The 20,191-nt window shown below is 31.9% G+C and overlaps 1 protein-coding gene across 1 annotated transcript in view; it reads right to left on the reverse strand.

Moving 5' to 3' along the window:
• LOC107454041 (voltage-gated potassium channel subunit beta-2) overlaps positions 1-20,191 on the reverse strand; it is a 282,884-nt gene that overhangs the window by 98,392 nt on the left and 164,301 nt on the right. Inside the window, exons 4-5 of the mRNA XM_043046338.2 lie at positions 3,999-4,042; positions 2,976-3,013 (exon numbers count right to left, since the gene is read on the reverse strand). Of these exons, the coding sequence (XP_042902272.1) occupies positions 2,976-3,013; positions 3,999-4,042 (82 nt within the window). The remainder of the gene's footprint in view (positions 1-2,975; positions 3,014-3,998; positions 4,043-20,191) is intronic.

Here is a 20,191-nt window from a genome sequence, read left to right on the forward strand (position 1 = left end):
TTGTTATAGAAGCGAATTATTTTTCCTTTTATTTAAATTGTGACAGCAGTTATTTTTTATGCAAGCATTATTTTTGAATTCTTATAAAATGAAATATAGTATTTTTATAATAAAGCTCGCCTTATTTTGCAAGTTAATGGCTTACATTTATAGGTATCTAAAAACAAGGTAATTCCCTTTTGCCTGTTACAATAGCATCTTTTTAAATATAATGAATTAATTTCTGTTATTAATTAAGAGTCCTCTTATACCGTTTCTAAGGCCACTCTCTAAATGTAGTCATATTTGATTTGTTATGTATTTGTTTATAGCCTTTTCTGATTTGTTATGTATTACGTATTTGAACCTGTTTTATTGTTATTTGATTTTCTATCTCTCATGTAGGCAATCTTTGCTATTCGCTACTATCCAGGTAAGGTGTAGAGAACAAAATGTGCGTCACAAACAAGAGGAAATGGAAGGACTAAAACTACTAAACGTAATATGATAGCAGGATGTACAAAATACATCATCACGTATAAAATCAGCTACGGGTGAACAAAGTTATGCTTTATTTTCTCTATAGATTTTAGTCTGCTACGAGGAAATTAACCGGAAGCCTGATTCAAAATGTCTGGTCAAATTTTAATAAAAGCAATAGTGGATACACTCTCTGGTCAAAAGTATCCGGACACCCAGTTATTATGGTGGAAGCACAAAAGTATCCGGACACCCGGTTGTTATGGTGGTGGAAGCACAAAAATATCCGGACACCCGGTTGTTATGGTGGTGGAAGCACAAAAGTATCCGGACACCCAGTTGTTATGGTGGTGGAAGCACAAAAGTATCCGGACACCCGGTTGTTATGGTGGTGGAAGCATGATAGTGTAGGGGCTGTTTCTCGTTTTTTGACCTGGGTCCGTTAGTTCCTGTGGTTGGAAACAAGAACTCTGTGATGTAGGGGGACATTCTGGACAATGCTGCAATCCCAAATCTATGGCAATATGTCGTCCCATTTCTCTTCCAGCAGAATAACCACCCCATTCACACATCGAGTCTTGTACAAACGTGGTTTGAAGAAATGGGTGTTCAAAAACTGGACTGACCTTTTCCCGATGGAAATCCCATAGAATACCTTTAAGACGAATTAGAGCGCATATTACGTAGACAGCCAAATCGACCCTCCTCACTGCAAGCACTCACTTCAGCTGTGATGGAAGCCTAGAAGTCAATTCTTATGGCCGCCTAAACTGGTGGAAAATTTTCCCAGACGAGGAAAGTCTTCCAAAACTGGTGGAAAGTCTTCCTAGACGTGGAAAGTCTTCCAAAACTGATGGAAAGTCTTCCAAAACTGATGGAAAGTCTTTCCAGACGTGGAAAGTCTTCCAAAACTGATGGAAAGTCTTCCCAGACGTGGAAAGTCTTCCAAAACTGATGGAAAGTCTTCCCAGACGTGGAAAGTTTTCCAAAATTGAGGGAAAGTCTTCCCAGACGTGTGCAGGCTGCCATCGATGCAAAAGGGGGACCAACATCATATTAATATGTGCTTCAGAGGACTCTCTAAGTCCATACCACTGGGTGTCCGGATACTTTTGGCCGGATAGTGTATGTTTGAAATGAGGATTTGTATAACCTTTCTAAGTTCTAGTGAGATGAAAGTTAAGTGCCTATCAACCATACACCTTTTTCTGACCATTTTGTAGAAATTGACCTCAATAACCGCTGTCCTTCATATTTGTTATTTTATTAATGCGTATTATTGAATAGTATCTTAATTCAAAACCTATGGCCACTTATCAGAAACTGGTGGAAATTCTTCCCAGACGTATGCAGGCTGTCATCAACGCAAAAGGGGGACAAACATCATATTAATATGCGCTTCAGGTCTTTCTAAGTCCATACCACTAGGTGTCCGGATACTTTTTGCCGGATAGTGTAAGTTCAAAATGAGGACTTGTATACCTTACTAAGCTCTAGTAAGATTAAAGTAAAGTGCCTATCAATAGTATACCTTTTTTTGACCATTTTATAAGAAATTGATCTCAATAGCCTCTGTCATTCATATTTATTACTTCGTTAATGCGTATTATTGAATAGTATCTTAATTTTTAGCCATAGACAAAGTATCAAAAGCAAATTCATTTTTGTCGTTTTCGAAAAGCAGAAATTAAAAATAATTAATTAGTGATAAAAACAACGTTACTACGTTTGTTAAAATTTGTTAGTTATTTTTTTCTCTCACTTGATTATAATTTTTTTTAATTACAGAAAGAAAAAGAAGTGCAAAGAAAGATCAACTAAATTTCTTTTGATCTTTTTACTCTGGAAAAATTAAGCTTAATTAATAAATTAAAAGTGCATGATTAAACACTTATAAAAAGGTTATTCTTGATGCAATCTAAATTAAAATAAAAATAAAAAATATTATACAATACTGTAAAAAAGGCAACCAAGTTTTTTATTATTATTTACCTAACCAAGCAAATAAAAAGCTAATTTTTCAGCTTTTCTTTTGATTTTTTTAAGAAAACGACTCAAATCAACCAATGAAAAAATTTTAACATTACGTACACAGCACGCTTTTTAATGGAATAAACTTTTCTAGTAGGCAGAAAAAATACATTGTTTTAACGAGTTTTTATGTCGCCATGCTCTTCCTGAAATATGCTTGGCGACCTTTTCAGGGACTATTTTTTTTTCTCCTCTAGATTCTCATTATTCTAAAGCTAAATGACTAGAACCAAATTATTTGTGAGTTTTTTTTGTTTGATAAAAATAGAACGGGCGACAAAACGAAATCATTAATTCTAAATCTCTAGAAAGCAAACGTTACAAAACAAACCTCAGGTTGTTGTTGTTTCGGAAAACTAAATTAGCTGTTTTATTTTTAGTTAATTATATATTTTTTGGCTTTCTGGGAGAGGAAAATAAAGTTAAAAAAAAATAAAATAAGAGAGAAGCTTGTTGAAAATATAAAAAAGAAGTTCAAGGCTTACTTCTTCGGAAAGGCTTTGTCCAAATGTTACCCAAGCACCTATATTAATAAAAAGGATTTTTCAATTAAAAACTAACAATCTGATTAATACTATAATAACTTTAGTCAAGTGTCACCAATAACCACAATGTTTTTTTTTATAAATTGATAGTTTACAATCATAGTAAATATCAAAAATGCATGAAAATTATTTTTGCCAATTTTGTTTTGGTAATATGTCACGATTTTGCGATTCTTGTAAACAAAACTTTGGCATACTTTTCTAAAATAAAGAAAAGAGAACAAACCATTTTTCAAAAGTCAATAATATTCTTGTATTACTTATGGACAATTGATTAGCGTTTATCGGTTTAGTTATATTTCATGTAAATTACAAAACAGCCACAAATAACTTGTACAATCATACAATAGCTGTAAAAATAGTATTATTAGCTAAAAATCTTTGTTTCATATAAAAACAAAGCCTTAGAAAAAAAGTCATACTAGAGTAAACTAAAGGATTGAATGACATGACATAAAAGTGCCAGCGCTTCAGCACTCTTACAATAAAGATGTTGGAATTGTAGGTGAGATTAATACAAAAACAATATTCTGCATTTTTGAGCAACGTGTCATCTATGTGTACACACATATAGTCTGTGTAAAGAGGAAAAATACCTGAACATCAATTGGGAAGGTGAATTTTCTTTCAGTTAATTTTGTTAAATTTTCAGTATTTCAATGATTGATGTGTTAGTAGAAGTTTCAAGTTAAGTTTTTTTTTAATATTAGGCGGCATATGTAATTCTATAAAGGAATTCTAATACTTTCAAAAATTAAAAATTATTTGTGGCAGTTGGCTTCATGTTGCCTAACATTTCATGTGAATAGCATGGTAGGGAATAAATTTTTTTGATTGTCATAAATTTTTAACATAAATTTTTTTGGTTGTCATAAATTTGAAACATACATTTTTTTGATTGTCATAAATTTTTAACGTAAATTTTTTTGATTGTCATAAAAAAAAGAACTGAAAAAAGCTTACCTAATCCTACGCTTGAAATCTTAAGACCGGACTTCCCGAGGTTTCTGTAAAAAATTATATGAATTAAATTATTGTAATAAATTAGTTCATATTGTAAGATAATAAGAAGGAGTGTATAAATTTTCGTATGATAAAAGGAAATATAACTTTCAAAAATACAACAGAGCAGCTATCAATTACCCATACAAGCTTATAAAAAATATCTCTTAATTGAAAACTAGATAAAGATTGCTATGAAATTTGAAATTATATATCATCATAGCTGCCAACTCTTCCGGTTTTCCCGGAAGAATTTACTTTCATATTTAAAGTGCTAGAAAAATTCATGTTATTTCACTAAACTTTTTGAATTATAATAATAATTTTAAATCAGTTTGACCACCACTACATATAAATAATTAGAACAAATATAGAAAAGCATAGTAGTCCTCACGATAGCGAATTTCTACCTGATTAAAATATAAATATATTTTTGAGGAAGAAAGTTTTTCGGTGATTGTTCTACTACCACTTGGAAAATCCATTCTCGAAGAGAGTGAATGTTGGCAGGTATGCATCATAGACTATAGTGACTATAGAAATATACTATTTTACGTATACCATTTAAAAAAACTATTTGAAAGCTAAAAGCGTTTATCAAATTATCGAAAGAATTTATTGACAAACGTTTTACATGAGTATATCGGGCGAAGAAGAATAACTCTCGGCTGTTAACAACGCTAATTCCAAATTTTCTGAAAAAAAAAGAAAAACTAAATTTATTACTATAAGTTAAAACAAACCATAATTTTGTTTCAAAATTTTTTAATCCCCCCCCCTTTTAAAAAAAAACAGTATAACAAACATCAGGGCTGCCAACTACTACGCTTTTTTGCGAAATATTTTATACAATTCTAGACAATTAAATATCAATTTTTTTCAAAGTTATTGGTAACTTTGCTAACGTTTTGCCCCGGTGCAGCGTATCTTTCCTGGAAACTCTAATTTAACAAATGGTACAAGACACTAGATACTTAGAACTAATTGCTTTTTAACGTTTAACCACCACTAAGGGCCATAAATACAGAAAAATCTTAAGCATATGAAAATTGCATAAAATAAATTATAATAGTGGCGAAGCTAGTCTTCAAGCATTACCCAGCTTCGAATAGTTATCCAAATAACATTCTTCTTTATCGTTAAGCTTAGAGACTTTTTAAAGTTAAAAATAGTTCTTGTTGAATATACCTAATTAGAATAAAACACATTTACTAAACAATTGTCAAATTAGCATTCACTACAAAATTTTTTTAATGCACTATATATTCATAGAATTATTAAAATAATGGAGTAAACATCTAAGTAAAGAATTTTTCTTTTAGTAACAAGTGTTCTGGAAGATTTTTCATGGCGAAACAGCTGACACAATTTAAAAAATCATACTCGAAACTCTTAGAAATTATGTAATTTTTTACTCATTCAAAGCTTGGATCGACCAACGTGAGAGTAGAAATTTTTCTTTTTCGGTTTAATAACAGCGATTTTAAAACCATTCTAGGGGATTGCAATATTTATGGCAGAATGTTTTTTGAATTATAGTAATATTGGTTAAATAAAAGAAACTTTTAGTCGATGCAAATTTTGCATGGTTAAAAGCTTCCGGTATGTTCCTTCAAATGGTATCAACAGTTTTGTCAAGTAAAACCTTCTGTTGTTGTTGATTCTATTGCTTACCTGCCATTCCAGCAAGCCTACCTGGAAAACCATCACACACACACACACACACTTTATAGCCCGATTTACAGAGCGGACCCATTCATACATCCATTCATTCATGCACAGATCGGAATTTCGACCTGAATTAGAAAACGATCGATCTCCAATTCAGTAACCCCAGACGTATTTTATGTTTATTTTATAACCGTCGTTGAACTGTCGACCCAATTGTTCGGGTTTACGACTACTAATGTTTAACTCCACTGCCTTGCAATTTTGAACTCTATCCAGAAGACAAGAGAACTCCTGTATCAAGTATTGGGAGAAATTTACCTTCGTGGAGGACTTTTTTGATGGAACTAACCGCATTTGCGTTACATGGAGAGGAAAACCACTAAAACCTCCCACGGATTAGCCTGACGGCAAGGGGACTGTAACCCATGATCCGTCTACCACTGAGGATATTTTATGTCAAAACTGTGGTCGGTGCGAGGAGGGTGCGGAATTCGTCTCGACCAGCTATCACTGGCAATTGAACCTGGTTCACCTCATTGGAAGACGAATGCTCTATCCCACAAACCACCACGGTTCCCCAGAGGTACTGATTTGCTATGGGAAGTTGGAGTACTTTGCGACTCTGGCAGATTTACCATGCACCAGTCACCATTATTACACGGTGTTTCTTCGGCCGATGGGGTTCAAATTCCTATTCTCACGAACTAGAGTCCAACGTATTGCAAACCAGGCTATCCCGGCGCCTAAAACCTTCTAAAATATTTGTTGCTAAAAGGAGAATTGTTTAGAGTTAGTATAGAGATGTTTCCTTTATTTTGATCATACCCTGTTATTTCCAGGTATTATTTAAAAGTGAATCACAGCCATTCATTACAAAAAAGAATAAATTGAAATATGATTCAGTTGTTCTCAGTTCTGATAAGTACTAAAACTGAAATGGGAAAAAAAACTTTTAGACGACAAGAAAGATGCATAAAACAACAACGATAAAATTCATTGTGTGTTTATCGTTTACTACGCGCTACTTGTGAAAGGAAAAAAAAATATTTAAACTCGTAAAAATAATAATTTAAAATTTGTCAGTGACGATAAAAATTGTATTTAAATTTTTCGCAGTTTTCAAATAAATAAACATAATCACGGTATTTTTAATCAGAGATGCCAACTTGCTCCTGAGAGCAAATATTTATTTTAAAGTGGTAATTTATCAATTGTGATTCTTGGTTTAATAAATTCAATTTAGTAGATTTTTATTCACCACTATTTAAGAATAATTCATAGGCTTATATAATTCACCACTTTATAGTACCAATGTAATGCTATATCTTTTAAAAAGCAAGCAAAAATAGTCAAATATTTGAAAAATCTACTTGTAGTTGTATACCGTTTCATTAATTATTTTGGCGCGTCCGGAGNAGTAATAGTGGACAAGTTACGCTAAAATTAATTTTTTTTAAATATTAAGACATTAATTTTGCTACAGTCTGAAAAGAAGATTTCTGAAACTACGTAAATTCCGTAGCAGTCGGAGGGTATGTAGTACTTATGTCATGCTACAACTTTTAAAAAGCAAGCAAAAATTGTTAAATATTAGCAATATTTACTTTGTAGTTATTTACCGTTATTTAAATTGTTTTGGCGTGTCCGGAGCAGTTGGTATCTCTGTTTTTAATGAGTAAAAAAAGAAATGTAGATTAAGAAAATAAAAGAAGTAGAAATAGGAAGAAGCGTTACAACGAAATTGTCCAGATCAATTGCTTGCAAATAAATAAGCCATGCAAATGTTACGTTTTTTTAATCAGCTCTCATTTTTAAAGGATTATTGTAAATAAAGAATCTTCACATTCTTTCTGATTAGATTCTTCATAATCGCTACCAGCTTTGTAAAGAGAATTGTTTTATTTGTTATCTCTTTTAACAATATCCATAACTATTCTATTAGTGGCTTAACATTGCATATTATGGTACATACAATACTAAAAGGTTAGATTTCCGGGAGAGTATAATTGTTTCTTTATTTCCAACGTTTCCCTGCTTCATCAGAGATGCCAACGGCTCCGGATTCGATAAAATGTTTTAAAAACGAGAGAGAACAAAAAAAAATATAATTAACAGAATTTTGGTTAGTTTCGCCACCTCTTAAATGGCTCAAAGCGGTCTTACTGTCAAAACTAATAGAAAATGTGTTGGAGTAACTGGCCAAAGAGACCACCTCCGAACATTAAGTAATATTTATTGAAACAATGCTTGCGAGTTAAGAGTAATTGATTAGTTAAATTAGAAGTTAGTAGCTGACTAATAGCAACGGTTGAAAAGAAGAAGGAAAGGACAACACAATAACAAATAAAACACAAAGATTAGGTAATTAATAGGTTGGAGCATACCTGCCAACTCTTCCGGATTTTCCGGAAGATTTTATTTTCATATTTAAAGTGGTGGCAATACACAGGTTATTCCAATTAACTTTTTGAATTAAAATGATAATTCTAAATGAGTTTTATCACCAGTACATATAAATAATTACAATAAATATATAAAAGCACAATAATCCTCGCTCTAACGAATTTCAACGGGATCAAAATATAAATATATTTTTGAGTTAAATTGTTTTTCGTTTATTGTTTATGACCACTCTGAAAATCCATTCTCGGAAGGAGGGAAAGTTGGCAGGTATGGGTTAGAGACATGTAGTCCCATGTGGTCTAGTTTTTGGGATTCGTGACTTTCACCCTCTTAACGCTAGATTGCCCAAGGAAGTCATGTTGACTGCTTTTTAATTTCAATTAGAAAAACAATGATTATATAATGACACAATTTCTTGGAATTTTGTGATTTTTATCATTTTAATTGTTGATATTTGCTAGTAACTTGTTATGCAACTGAAAATAACATCAAAAACATAAAAAATTAATTTTAAACGAATTTCTTCATACATTAGTTATTCTTTCACAATGCAGTCATTTTGACTGCTTCTGGGCAATATAGGTATTTCAGCATTTCTAGTGTTAACTTGTCTTGAATTGAGAGCGGGGCACCTGGACCGCTCAGCGGCCTCTATCCCATCCATCATGTATTTTTTTAATATTTTGAATCGGTTCCTTGTGTTCAGCAGGCAATGTGGTAGCTGTTAGCACCTTGCTTGAGGAAATGAAAATTAAAAGAAGCAACTTGCTTTAAACTATGCGTGACATTGAATGTAGATTGATGGTCAACGTGGGGAAACGCTTGATCAAGTTGTCAATATCGTTGCAGTTGAATATGATGGTATGCGTGGATCTGTGATTAATTTATTGAGGTTTTTATTTATTTTGATGATTGTGATTTGAGGCTTCGGATGTTAAGTGAGCAGCTATTGGTTTGAACATTATATCTTTTTTGTAGTTTTAAAAGTTGAATATCTGGTTGAAGTTCACTGTATAGAATTTTATGGCCTGGTCAAAGAAATCTGCATTTAATTTGTGTATATATTCCGATATTCTCTCTCTTAGCTGTAAATAGCGTGCAAGACAATCCTTCAAATAATTTAGATGTAGTGGTGAGTTAAAACCTTATAAATCGAATTTATTAAACCGAGAATCAGATACTAAAAAACAAAAGCACGAAAATATTTATTCACTGTGCGGAGCAAGTTGGAATCTCTGGTATTACGTAAATCGAAAATGAAATGGTTGACAATCGATATTGAGTTATAATTGAATGGTTACAAGTCGAGAATGGTTGGCAATCAATTTGAGGTAATAGTATAATTCACAATATAATTGTGCCAGTACTTTAACACGTTGAACGCCACGCTAATTTTACATGGCTTGCTCGTCTGGCCACACGGTAAATAATTACAAACTAAATTTGCAAATATAGACAGAATTTGCTAGTTTATAAAAGGTTTAGCATAACATATCTGATAAAAATGGTGAATTATATATGCCTAAGAATTGTTTAAAAATTGTGGTGGATAAAAATCTACTAAATTGAATTTATTAAACCAAGAATCACAATAATTAAGTAAATTTTGAATAAATTTTCTGCAATTCCATAAAAGAGTGTAAATTTTATAGTTCTATTTCTATATCATGTTGTACGCTGTCAGCCAGCTTCTTTTTGCGGCCTATGTGAAAGGTCAGTGTCAGACACCAGTGGTTTAAGTGGCCTAAATGTAATTTCAGTGTCAGCCACCGGTGGTTGACGCGGCCTAAATGGAAAGTCCAGTGTCAGCCACTGATGGCTGACGCGGCGCTCAACGTGTTAAGAATAGGTAAGTAAATAATAAAAATAATTTTGCCATTAAACGTGATCACAATTATGTCTCCACATTTAATATTGTAACGTTATTATAACGTTTCATGGATTCTTAATTTTAGGAAAATAACAGTTTCTCCCTATTTAAAGAGGAGCAATTTTGATGACTATCACTATATACACTGGTGTGCAAAACTTAAGCAACAACAGCGTTTTTTGTCATAACTCTACAAGAAATCATCCGATTGACATGAAATTTGAATATGATGTACATTATTTTGTACTTAAACGATGGTAAAAGAATAATGGCGCAGAAATGAATATAAAGCTTAAAGTAGGGTATGGAACAAAAAAAGGCTTTATTTGACATATAGTGGCGTTACACATGATTGCCTGAAGAAGCGTAAGTACAACTGGCAGATGTTCCCTAGTATGGGATATGCCCTCCCCTTACTGTAATTGTTGCTTGGCATCGTCTCTCCATGCTAAGCACCAGATTATCCAGGAGTTCTTGGGGTAAACGTCTCCATTCCTCCTTTAACGCATCTTTCAGCTGATGGGTGTTACCAGGAGGATACTGTCGTGTCGCAAGACGTCTCCCTAATGCATCCCACACATGCTCTATGGGATTTAGATCTGGAGAGTAAGCGGGCCAATCCATTCGTGTGATATCTTCCCTTTTCAGTAGCTCTTGAACATTAGCAGTACGGTGTTGCCGAGTATTGCCATCCATAAAAATGAAGTCTGGTCCAATGGCCCCTCGGAACAGACGCACATGGGGTAGGATTACCTCATTGCAGTAGCGGTCTCTAGTGACAGAACCTCGGTCGAAGATCTGAAGCTCAGTCCGCCCGTTCAACATAATGCCGCCCCAGACGACAACTCTAGGACCACCCTAGCGATCTCTTTCCGCGATGTTATTGGGATGAAATCGAGCTCAAACCTCTGTCCAAATCAACTGACGTTGAGAATCGCTTGTAGCACTAAAACGACTCTCATCTGTGAAGAGGACCCGACTCCATTGATGAGGCGTCCAGGTTTCGTGTTCTCTGCACAACTCTAAACGGTGCCGCCGATGGCTAACTTCGTTCAGGACGTCTAGAAAATAAGCCACCTTTGTGGAGGCGTCTGGCCACTGTAAAACTTGATACTTGTCGTCCTGTGGCTGTGCACAGTTGCTGAGATATGGCGCTCGCTGACTGAAAACGGTTTCTTTTCACCTGGAGGAAAATGCAACGGTCATCTCTTGGTGTTGTTTTCCTTGGACGGCCACCACCAACCTTCCGAACAGCTGTACCAGTAGTTTTAAAGGCATTCCAAGCACGAGACACAACACTTTTGTTGATCCCGAACTCTTCGGCGACACTGGGCACACTACGCCCCTCCTGAAGCTTCCCAATCATTCTTCCTGGAGTAAAGTCGTCTAAAAGATTTCTTGAAGACATGTTTCACAAAACAAATCACTTGCACTTGCAGCGAATGTCTTTAACTACGGTGCTCTTCTTCCTTTTACCACAGCTTTGACCTGCGTTCGACGACCCGCAAGGTTTACATACACTTACATCACCTACGATGTTTTATTTCTAAAATTTGCATACAAATAATCTATCTACTGAATTTCGTGCATATTATACTGCAATTTCATGGCTGTCTTATACTTTGTTGGGGAGCTGTGGCCGAAAAACCACTTGTTGCTTAAGTTTTGCACACCAGTGTATTAACTATTATAAAATTGTAATATATGTATTTTAATCGTTATTTAGAAGCGCATTAATGGTAATTTCTTTTTTAAAAAAAGAAATGAGATGCTTTTACAACCACTATTTTAGATTTTCTGAAAATTGGCACAAATTCGAAATATTTTGTAACAGCGTTTTTTCTCTCCTTTTTTTTGTTAGAAAAAACGATGCTAGCTTAAAGTGAACTCATTTTGAAATTTGACTTATTAGATGATTATTGACTTATTAGATGATTATTGACTTATTAGTATATTTTTTTAATATTTCTTTTAAAAATTCGTGTATCAACTTATAAATGGTGTTATGCAATTTTTTTTCTAATTTCTTATCTCCTAAAAAAGGAATGTAATACAAATATATTAATACTAGGAGGCTTCGCCCCCTGCTCGCTGATGCTCACCAACCCACGGAACTGCTTTCACAGTTCATTTCGGATTGCTTCGCAATCCAATGCTCTCTTTGCTCGCTCATTGGATACGTTCTTAACATCTAGTTTTTGTATACTTTTTTGAATACTGAAGTTCCGAAAACTTTTCACTGTAGAAAATTCTAAACCTGTACATTTCAATATTAATTTGAAATTGCAAACAGTTCACATATTTTTCTTAATCACACTATTCTAAATTTCAGTTGTTGAGAAAAGTAACTGTTGTAAGTTTTGTTTTAAAGTCTTTCCCACCAGAGGGCTAAAGCCATGTGTTGTAAAACAATATGAAATAGTAGTCTGCCACTGAACGCCGGATGTAAAGCATCGGCTTTGATGAAGATAATTTTGTATTTTTAATTCTCTGAAGGGCGCCACCTTAATAATATGGAATTTGTAAAATAAATGTATATATTTTTGATTGTTGATGAAGCCCATCATTTTGTGTTTTCATCAGTGTTCAGAAGCAGAACAACTATAAGTTTTTTATTTTATCACAAAAAAATAAAATGTATAAAAAACAAAGAAAAGAGTAAGAAAATGAGTATAGTCATAGAAAAAGTTAAAATTATAATATAGTATTTGTCAGTTAAAATAAAACTTTTTGTTTAAGTCATTGCTAACAATTCAAATTTCTCCGAGGCAATTCTAAAGTATAAATTAAGGTAGTATTGTTAAGTTGAAACACAATATTTTTAGTTTTGATGTCAACAATACAATTCAATTTTTCACAAAAACGATTGTTTCCATTGTTAAGTTCAATGTCAACAATTCAAATTTTTCTGAGGCAACTCTTAACCTCTAAATATTATTTTTTTTATGTACACATTTCTAAATGTCAGTATTCAACCACAAAACAACTTAAAGTCCTCAAATTTAGCATGAAGTTGTAAAATGTAATGAAAGAGGGTCATAGCAATAATGAAAGTAGAAGTAAAGTTAGTACTGTAAAATTAAAACAATATTTTTAATCAATGAGCCAAGTTCTTCAAGAAGCAGTTGTAGAAGTAGGTTGTTTATTTAAAACTTTTTATAGAATTTCTTTAAGAACACAATTGTTAATTTGGGCATTTGGCGATACAACACTTTTAGAATTGAAGGATTTGTTACGTCAAGCGCTCAGGTATCATAATTTTGATCTAGTTGCGCTTCTATGTCATTTTGATTTATGTTGCTAAGTTAACTTTCAAAAAATTCTATGGCTGGCAACAGCATTTTCATTTTTTAAGTTGTTCATTTTTATTTATACTGTTGTGAAAAGAATCTTATTTATACTAAACTGCAATGTTTCTTGACAACGGAGAAATATGCTGAGGGAAAACGAAGAAAATAGTTCCTGGCGCGATGTCTGTATTTCGAGGAAAATTACGCATTTCCCAATAGAAATATGATAAGTTATCTTAATCCACACATATATAGCGTTAATTTGCTATAATTTTCTTAAAATTTTATATATTTTCAAATTTACGAGCGGCGCATCGCGGAATGGTATCTTTATTTAGTTATATTTCTTCTATATAATGACTGAACTTATTTCTCCTTCTTCCTCCGCCAGCCATGACGTCATTGTCAAGAAACTTTGCATTCTAGTATAGTTGTACAAAGTACTTCAGCCAAAATTTGGGAGCCACGTAAGAGAATTATATATATTAGATCAGAAACACATCATTAAAAGGCAGAATGCTTTGGTTTTTTCAAAACAAAGCAAACGTTGCCACGGGCGGAAAAGAAATACAGCCGAAATTTGGGAGCCGCGTAAGAGAATTATATATAATAGATTTTCAAAAGCCTAACTAATACACATTATAAAAAATGAAAATATTTCATTAATATTAATTTTTACATAATTTATGAGTGTTTTTGTTTTGCATAAGGTAAGGAAATTTACGCCTAATTTGTTTATCTTACCCGCATTTAATTAAAATATCAAGAGATGATAATCTATCAAAATTGTTTATCTTTTCTTTTAGTTTATATAAAATTTAATCAAATATCAACAAGTGATAGCATAAATTTTGAATCAAATTAAGGATAAAAAAGGTTACACATCATCAATGAAAGATGGCAGTCAATATTCAAGTTTTGCCTGTTAATGATTCTTATAAGAGATATAAAAAAAACATACTAAAAATTTAGTATATAAATAGAAAAATGATAGCAAATATTTTTGAGCATCATAATTGTTTTTTCAAATAATTGATTTTTATTTAATGCAAATAAAAGGGAAAAAATTTATCTCATTTCTTAAACAAAAGCACATTTTACAAAAATTAAAAATTGTAGGTACTGATTTCCATATGGTTAATACATGTAATTTTTGCAAAACCAAAGATTTTAATTAAACTAAGATTAAACTTAAAAGCACAAAATAGAATATCATTAAATTAATGAATCCTCTTCTGTTTGAACTGTTTTTTTTTGTTTATTCTAAACACACAACTTCCATTACTAACAAATATTCCTTCCTTTCTTTCCCAAACGAATCAAAATTCGAAGGTATATTAGAAGTTTCGAAAGAAACATTTGTTGCCGATGTCTTCAAACTGCAAACGAAATTTTTTTTTCTTCTAAATAACAGCAAAATTTCAGAAAATCAGAGTGGCAACCCAATTGATTGAAACTAAGAAGCCGGAAGGAATAAATGTAACGAGAATTTTGATTTGATGGAATTTTCAAACGATTGTTCGACTGAGAAATATGAAAGAAAAGATTCTAGCTTGCATCGTGGAAATGAACGAAAGGTTTCATTTTTATCAAAAAAGCACTTAGCTATGTAAAAATGCAATAGTTCTCCAAAGAATTCGAACGCTCTTGAAGAGTAGGAAGTCTTTAGGTTATGTTAAATATTTATTTATTATAGAATTCGGGGCTAATTAATTTGATTTATTTAGATTTTAAAGTATTCTTTGATACAAAATAAATGAATAGTGCGATCAAATAAAATAAATTGGTTTATACTGATTGATTTTGTCTTCCCATGCATAGTCTTTCTCGATGGGTAAATCAATTGCTGGGCTGAAAATTCCTCTATTACCAAATGGAAACGAACAAAAACTGGTAAAAAATTAATTTTAATCAACAGGGTCGGTTTCCATGACCTGGATTAAATAAATAAGTTGTAGTTAAGACTCTGAAAGCCTATAGAAAAATTTGTAAATTTAGCCTTCATACCTGCCAACTCTTTTGGATTTTCCCAAAGATTTTATTTTCATATTTAAAGTGGTANCCTCTATTACCAAATGGAAACGAACAAAAACTGGTAAAAAATTAATTTTAATCAACAGGGTCGGTTTCCATGACCTGGATTAAATACATAAGTTGTAGTTAAGACTCTGAAAGCCTATAGAAAAATTTGTAAATTTATCCTTCAGTACGCTTTTGTCCTCTTACATATTAAGTTTAAATTAAAAATATATTGGTAGCTTAACCTCTTCCTTTACCACTTTTTTTAAATCAAAAATGCAAAAAATGAACACGTTTTTTTGGTGAATTTTATCAATAAATACAATGAGCTGAAACGAAACGTAAGACACAAGTTTTAGGTAGAAATTTTAATTTTTCTATGTGTAAAAACCCTTTAAACTATCGTCAGTTTATTGTGCCGAGTTATCTCGGGCAAATGAAAAAAGTTAAATATTAGTCTTTGTATGAAAGTTTTTAAAACAAAGGAGAACATAAAGTGATACTTTCCGAACGCCACTGAAATGATACGTCATTTTAATTCAGCATGTAATATAGCATGTAAATTCAGCTACCATCGTATATACCAGGGCTGTCCAACTGGCGGCTCGCCAACACATATTGTGCGGCCCGCCAACTTCTTATTCAACATATTTCTTTTTTCGAAATTTTATGGTATCAAGAAGCATCCGAGACTACCATTCTTGGTCAAGCAGAGGTCATTGATCATGAAAAAGATCATACTTATGATTTATAATATTTACTGTTCTTTTATTGTGTTCTTATGATTTTTTAACTAAACGAAACTAATTTTAAACAAAATTTTTTTTTTTATTTACAAAGATTTTTGTTTGCTTAAATTTAAGTAAAAAAAATATGCAAAGATGATGTAAATGCTTTGTTTTATATATTTATATACAACTTTTTTTTTGTAGATTAATGCGTATTAATTTATCCCACTTCGGTGTTTTGTGAGTGAAAAAAAGTCAACATAAGCAGGAAATCATTGATAATGNAATCTTGTTCAAGATTGTTTTCGGAAATCGTAAAAAAAATATACATGATAACCAGTCGTTTGTAAGAGTTAAAACATGTATATAGAAGTGTTTCTTTCCGGAGAAAAAGTAGATAATGTTGAATGGCGTATAATAAAGAAAATTAAGAGCATGTGCAGACAAATTTATAAATGAAATGGTTTTACTACCAGCTCTTCGTATATTTTTATCCACCACTATTTCTAAATAATTCGTTGGCTTATATAATTCATCACTTTTAAGGCTCCTATACTATCAGAGCTGACCTATCAAGCAATATTGGAGCAAACAAGTCAGACATGCCAACTGCTCCGGACACGCCAAAATAATTAAAAAAACGGTAAATAACTACAAAGTAAAATTTCCAAATATTTGACAATTTTTGTTTGATTTTTAAAAGGTATCGCATGGCATATGTGCTGTAAAGTGGTGAAATATATAAGCCTACGAATTATTTAGAAATAGTGGTGAATAAAAATATACTAAATTGAATTTATTAAACCAAGAATCACAATTGATAAACTACCACTTTAAAATATTTATTTGCTGTCCGGAGCAATTTGGCATCTCTGACAAGTTCGCAAGTTAACGTTATTTTAGTATTCGTTATGTTATTACAGAGATGCCAACTGCTGCGGACACGCCAAAATAATTTAAAAAACGGTAAATAACTACAAAGTAAATTTCGCAAACAGTTGACAATATTTGCCTGCTTTTAAAAATGTGAAGCATTTTATAAGTACTATAAAATGGTGAATTATGTAAGCCTACGCATTGTTTAGAAATAGTGGTGTATTAAAATTTACTAAATCGAACTTATGAAGCCAAGAATTACAATTAATAAACTACCACTTGAAAATATTTATTCGCTGTGCTTATGTTAGCTCTTTGCTCCAATAATAAATGATAAGTCGGCCTGTCTAATTCAGGGGCTCTAATCACTTTTTTTTTGCAAAATTTACGTAGCAGTTATTTACCTTTTTTTAAAAAGAAATTATTTTGACGAGTCCGGCGCAGTTAGCATCTCTGAACTTAGAAAGCAATGTAATTACATACTATAAAAAAAGAAATGAAAATATGAGATATATATTTATGAAACTTTCTAGTATTTTATTTTTCTATACTTGAACTAAGCAACTGAAACTTTCAAAATCTGAAACTCCGACATCAATTGACACTCTGCGTTTGTTCTCTCTATTATTGCTTATCGGCAACAGTTGTTTGTCGCTTGTTCCATTTGAGATAATGGATCGCAGTATTGTCGGTACATTTCTATTTATTATTGATGTGATGTTTACATCTTTACTCAAAATTTTGTCTAAATTACGATCGCGTCAAATTGACGCATATCCGTAAAGATAGGTCTACCACAAAGAGAATTTCAATATTTCAACGCTTTAGAAGAAAATAGACTTCAATATATATTTACCTCGATCAATGAATAAAAGTCATCACAAGAGATAAAATAAAGATGCAAACGGGTTTTGTAATTTTCCATTTAAAATTCGAAGTGCGTCAAAATGACTCGTCCCGTAAACCTAGTGTTAACATAAAGTTCGCAAATATGACATTCAGGACTGGAACTACCCTTAAGCTTTTGGCATTTGGCTCTCTCTAATCTTTTAACGAAATTAAAAATTTTTTTTTTAGTTAAACAGATTAGAATGTAAAACCGAAAATATTAAAATATGCAGACTTCTTTTTGAATTTTTTAAAAAAAATTCTTAATTCTTAAAACAATTTCCATTTTTTTAAAGATGTAAGCAGCTTACAATGAGATGTAAACTCTCAATGTAAGCAGAGCATTATGTCAGTTTTGAAATACAACGCATTGAAATAGCGCTTTTACAATATCATTTTATATGCATAAAATTTAAATATCCTACACACTTTTTTTTGCTTTTATGCATGCTGTTTCTTGTTTATTCTGTTGTAACACATCCCTTCTTTCGTTCTCAATTTCTTTTCAGGAATGAATAAGCCATCTGGTCACGCATCATATTCAAATGAGAACCGCACTGTCGACTGCTTTCGACATTCAAATCGTATATCGACAGCTTTCTCCTTAACTTAATGTCTGAATACTTGCAGAGACAATTTACACTTGAGTGTATTCTAAAAATATCAGCTTTGGTAAATACGGTTTCAAATTCTGTGTAGTTTAATTGTTGTTCGAAACTACTCTAAGAAGAATTTTTACTAGTAATCAGAATAATTTGTAGAACGGTTTGCACATTCTCATTTAGAAATAAAGTCGAATCACTATTTTCAAAATTTAGTTCTGCTTTTAAACCTTTTGCACTCTGATATCGCCTCTGATAGGCGCCATTAGCATTTACCACTCTAAAATTAAAATTTTTTAAACCTTAGTAACCACATTATTTTCTATAAAGTAATTTGTAACCACATTAGTTTCAGAATTTCAAAAATTATATAAATATATTGTATTAAGAAATTTAAATTGTTTAGTGATTATATTAATTCAAATAGCATTTTAAAGTACTCGAAGTGCAAAGAGTTAATAATAGCTTTATTTTTCAAATAATAACATAAATAAATAAAATGAATAATAAATAATAGAATAAAGAAAAATTCGAATGTTTTCCTACTAAATTTTTTCAAAAACCATTTCTTGTGTATAAAATTCATTAATTTTCCTTCAGTTTGCAGGTTTGATTCTTCGGAAAGTTACTTTTTCGAAAAAGAAAAAAAAGTGGGAGCATTAGTGGCTTCGTAGTTAGTATTACTTTTGCAGATACAAGATAGTTCCACCTACTATTATATATTTATAAAATAAATTTTTATAACTTGAACTGAAGTAACACCTATTGCGTTATTAAATTTAAAATAATGAGTAACCAAAGAAATGTACTACCAATTTTTTCAGTTAGTAGTTTTTCATACATAGATCGCTCGAAGCAATTAGGCATATATCAAGTAACAGCCACCCCATAGACTCCTGAACTCAAACTGTCTTTTATTTTAACTTTTTATTTTATTTCATGATGTATGGGTTAAGGGCCTTCCGCTCGGCCCAGATGCCCAATTTTTCATAAATAAAGAAAGAAAGATTAGGCATACATCAGAGAAGCCAACTTGCTTCGATTTGTAAAAAAAGTATTTTCTAGTGGTAATGGAATTTAATATCTTTTTAATTTTGAGTAATTTTTCCACCACTACATATTAAAAGTTTCAAGTGTCTCGCGGTTACACATTTATAAAGTGGGCGTAATATTCTTATTCTACAAGTTTTACTATTTAATTCGCTACCAATTTTTTAAAGCTTTTGCAGAAAGCGGAGCCATTGGTATCCCTGATAAATGGGTTAATAATTAGATTATTCAATGTCCAGAAAAGATACTGGCACTATGTTTTCTAAAATTTCCGATCGTTTTATCATAATTTAAAAATACCAATACAAAGATCTCTAACAAAACACATTTTTTAAAAAAAAAATCAGAATCAGTCATGGTGGCTCAGGGGATGGAGCGTTCGCTTTTATATGAAGTGAACCGGGTTCGAGTCCCAACAATTGCTGGTTGATACGAATTCCACACCTGTCTCGCATCGACCACAGTGCTGACGTAAAGTATCCTCAGTGGTAGAGGGATCACTGTAATAAATAGGAATTTATTGAAGTTTTTTTTTTTGTATCAATACTTTTTAAAGAAGGGTTATTTTTCAATAGATGGCACCACTATGATAAAATTTAAATGCAATCAAAATTATGATATTTCATGAGAAATTTTTATTTATTCTTTTAAAATGGGATTTTTGGGGTAGATTGTGGATATAAATTGTATTAACATTTAAGGAGCTTTAGATTATCACTTTTATGGCGTATTAGTGGGTTTGTAGCTGGTTTTTCTT

The sequence above is a fragment of the Parasteatoda tepidariorum genome, chromosome 9 (assembly GCF_043381705.1).
Source record: "Parasteatoda tepidariorum isolate YZ-2023 chromosome 9, CAS_Ptep_4.0, whole genome shotgun sequence".
NCBI lineage: Eukaryota > Metazoa > Arthropoda > Arachnida > Araneae > Theridiidae > Parasteatoda > Parasteatoda tepidariorum.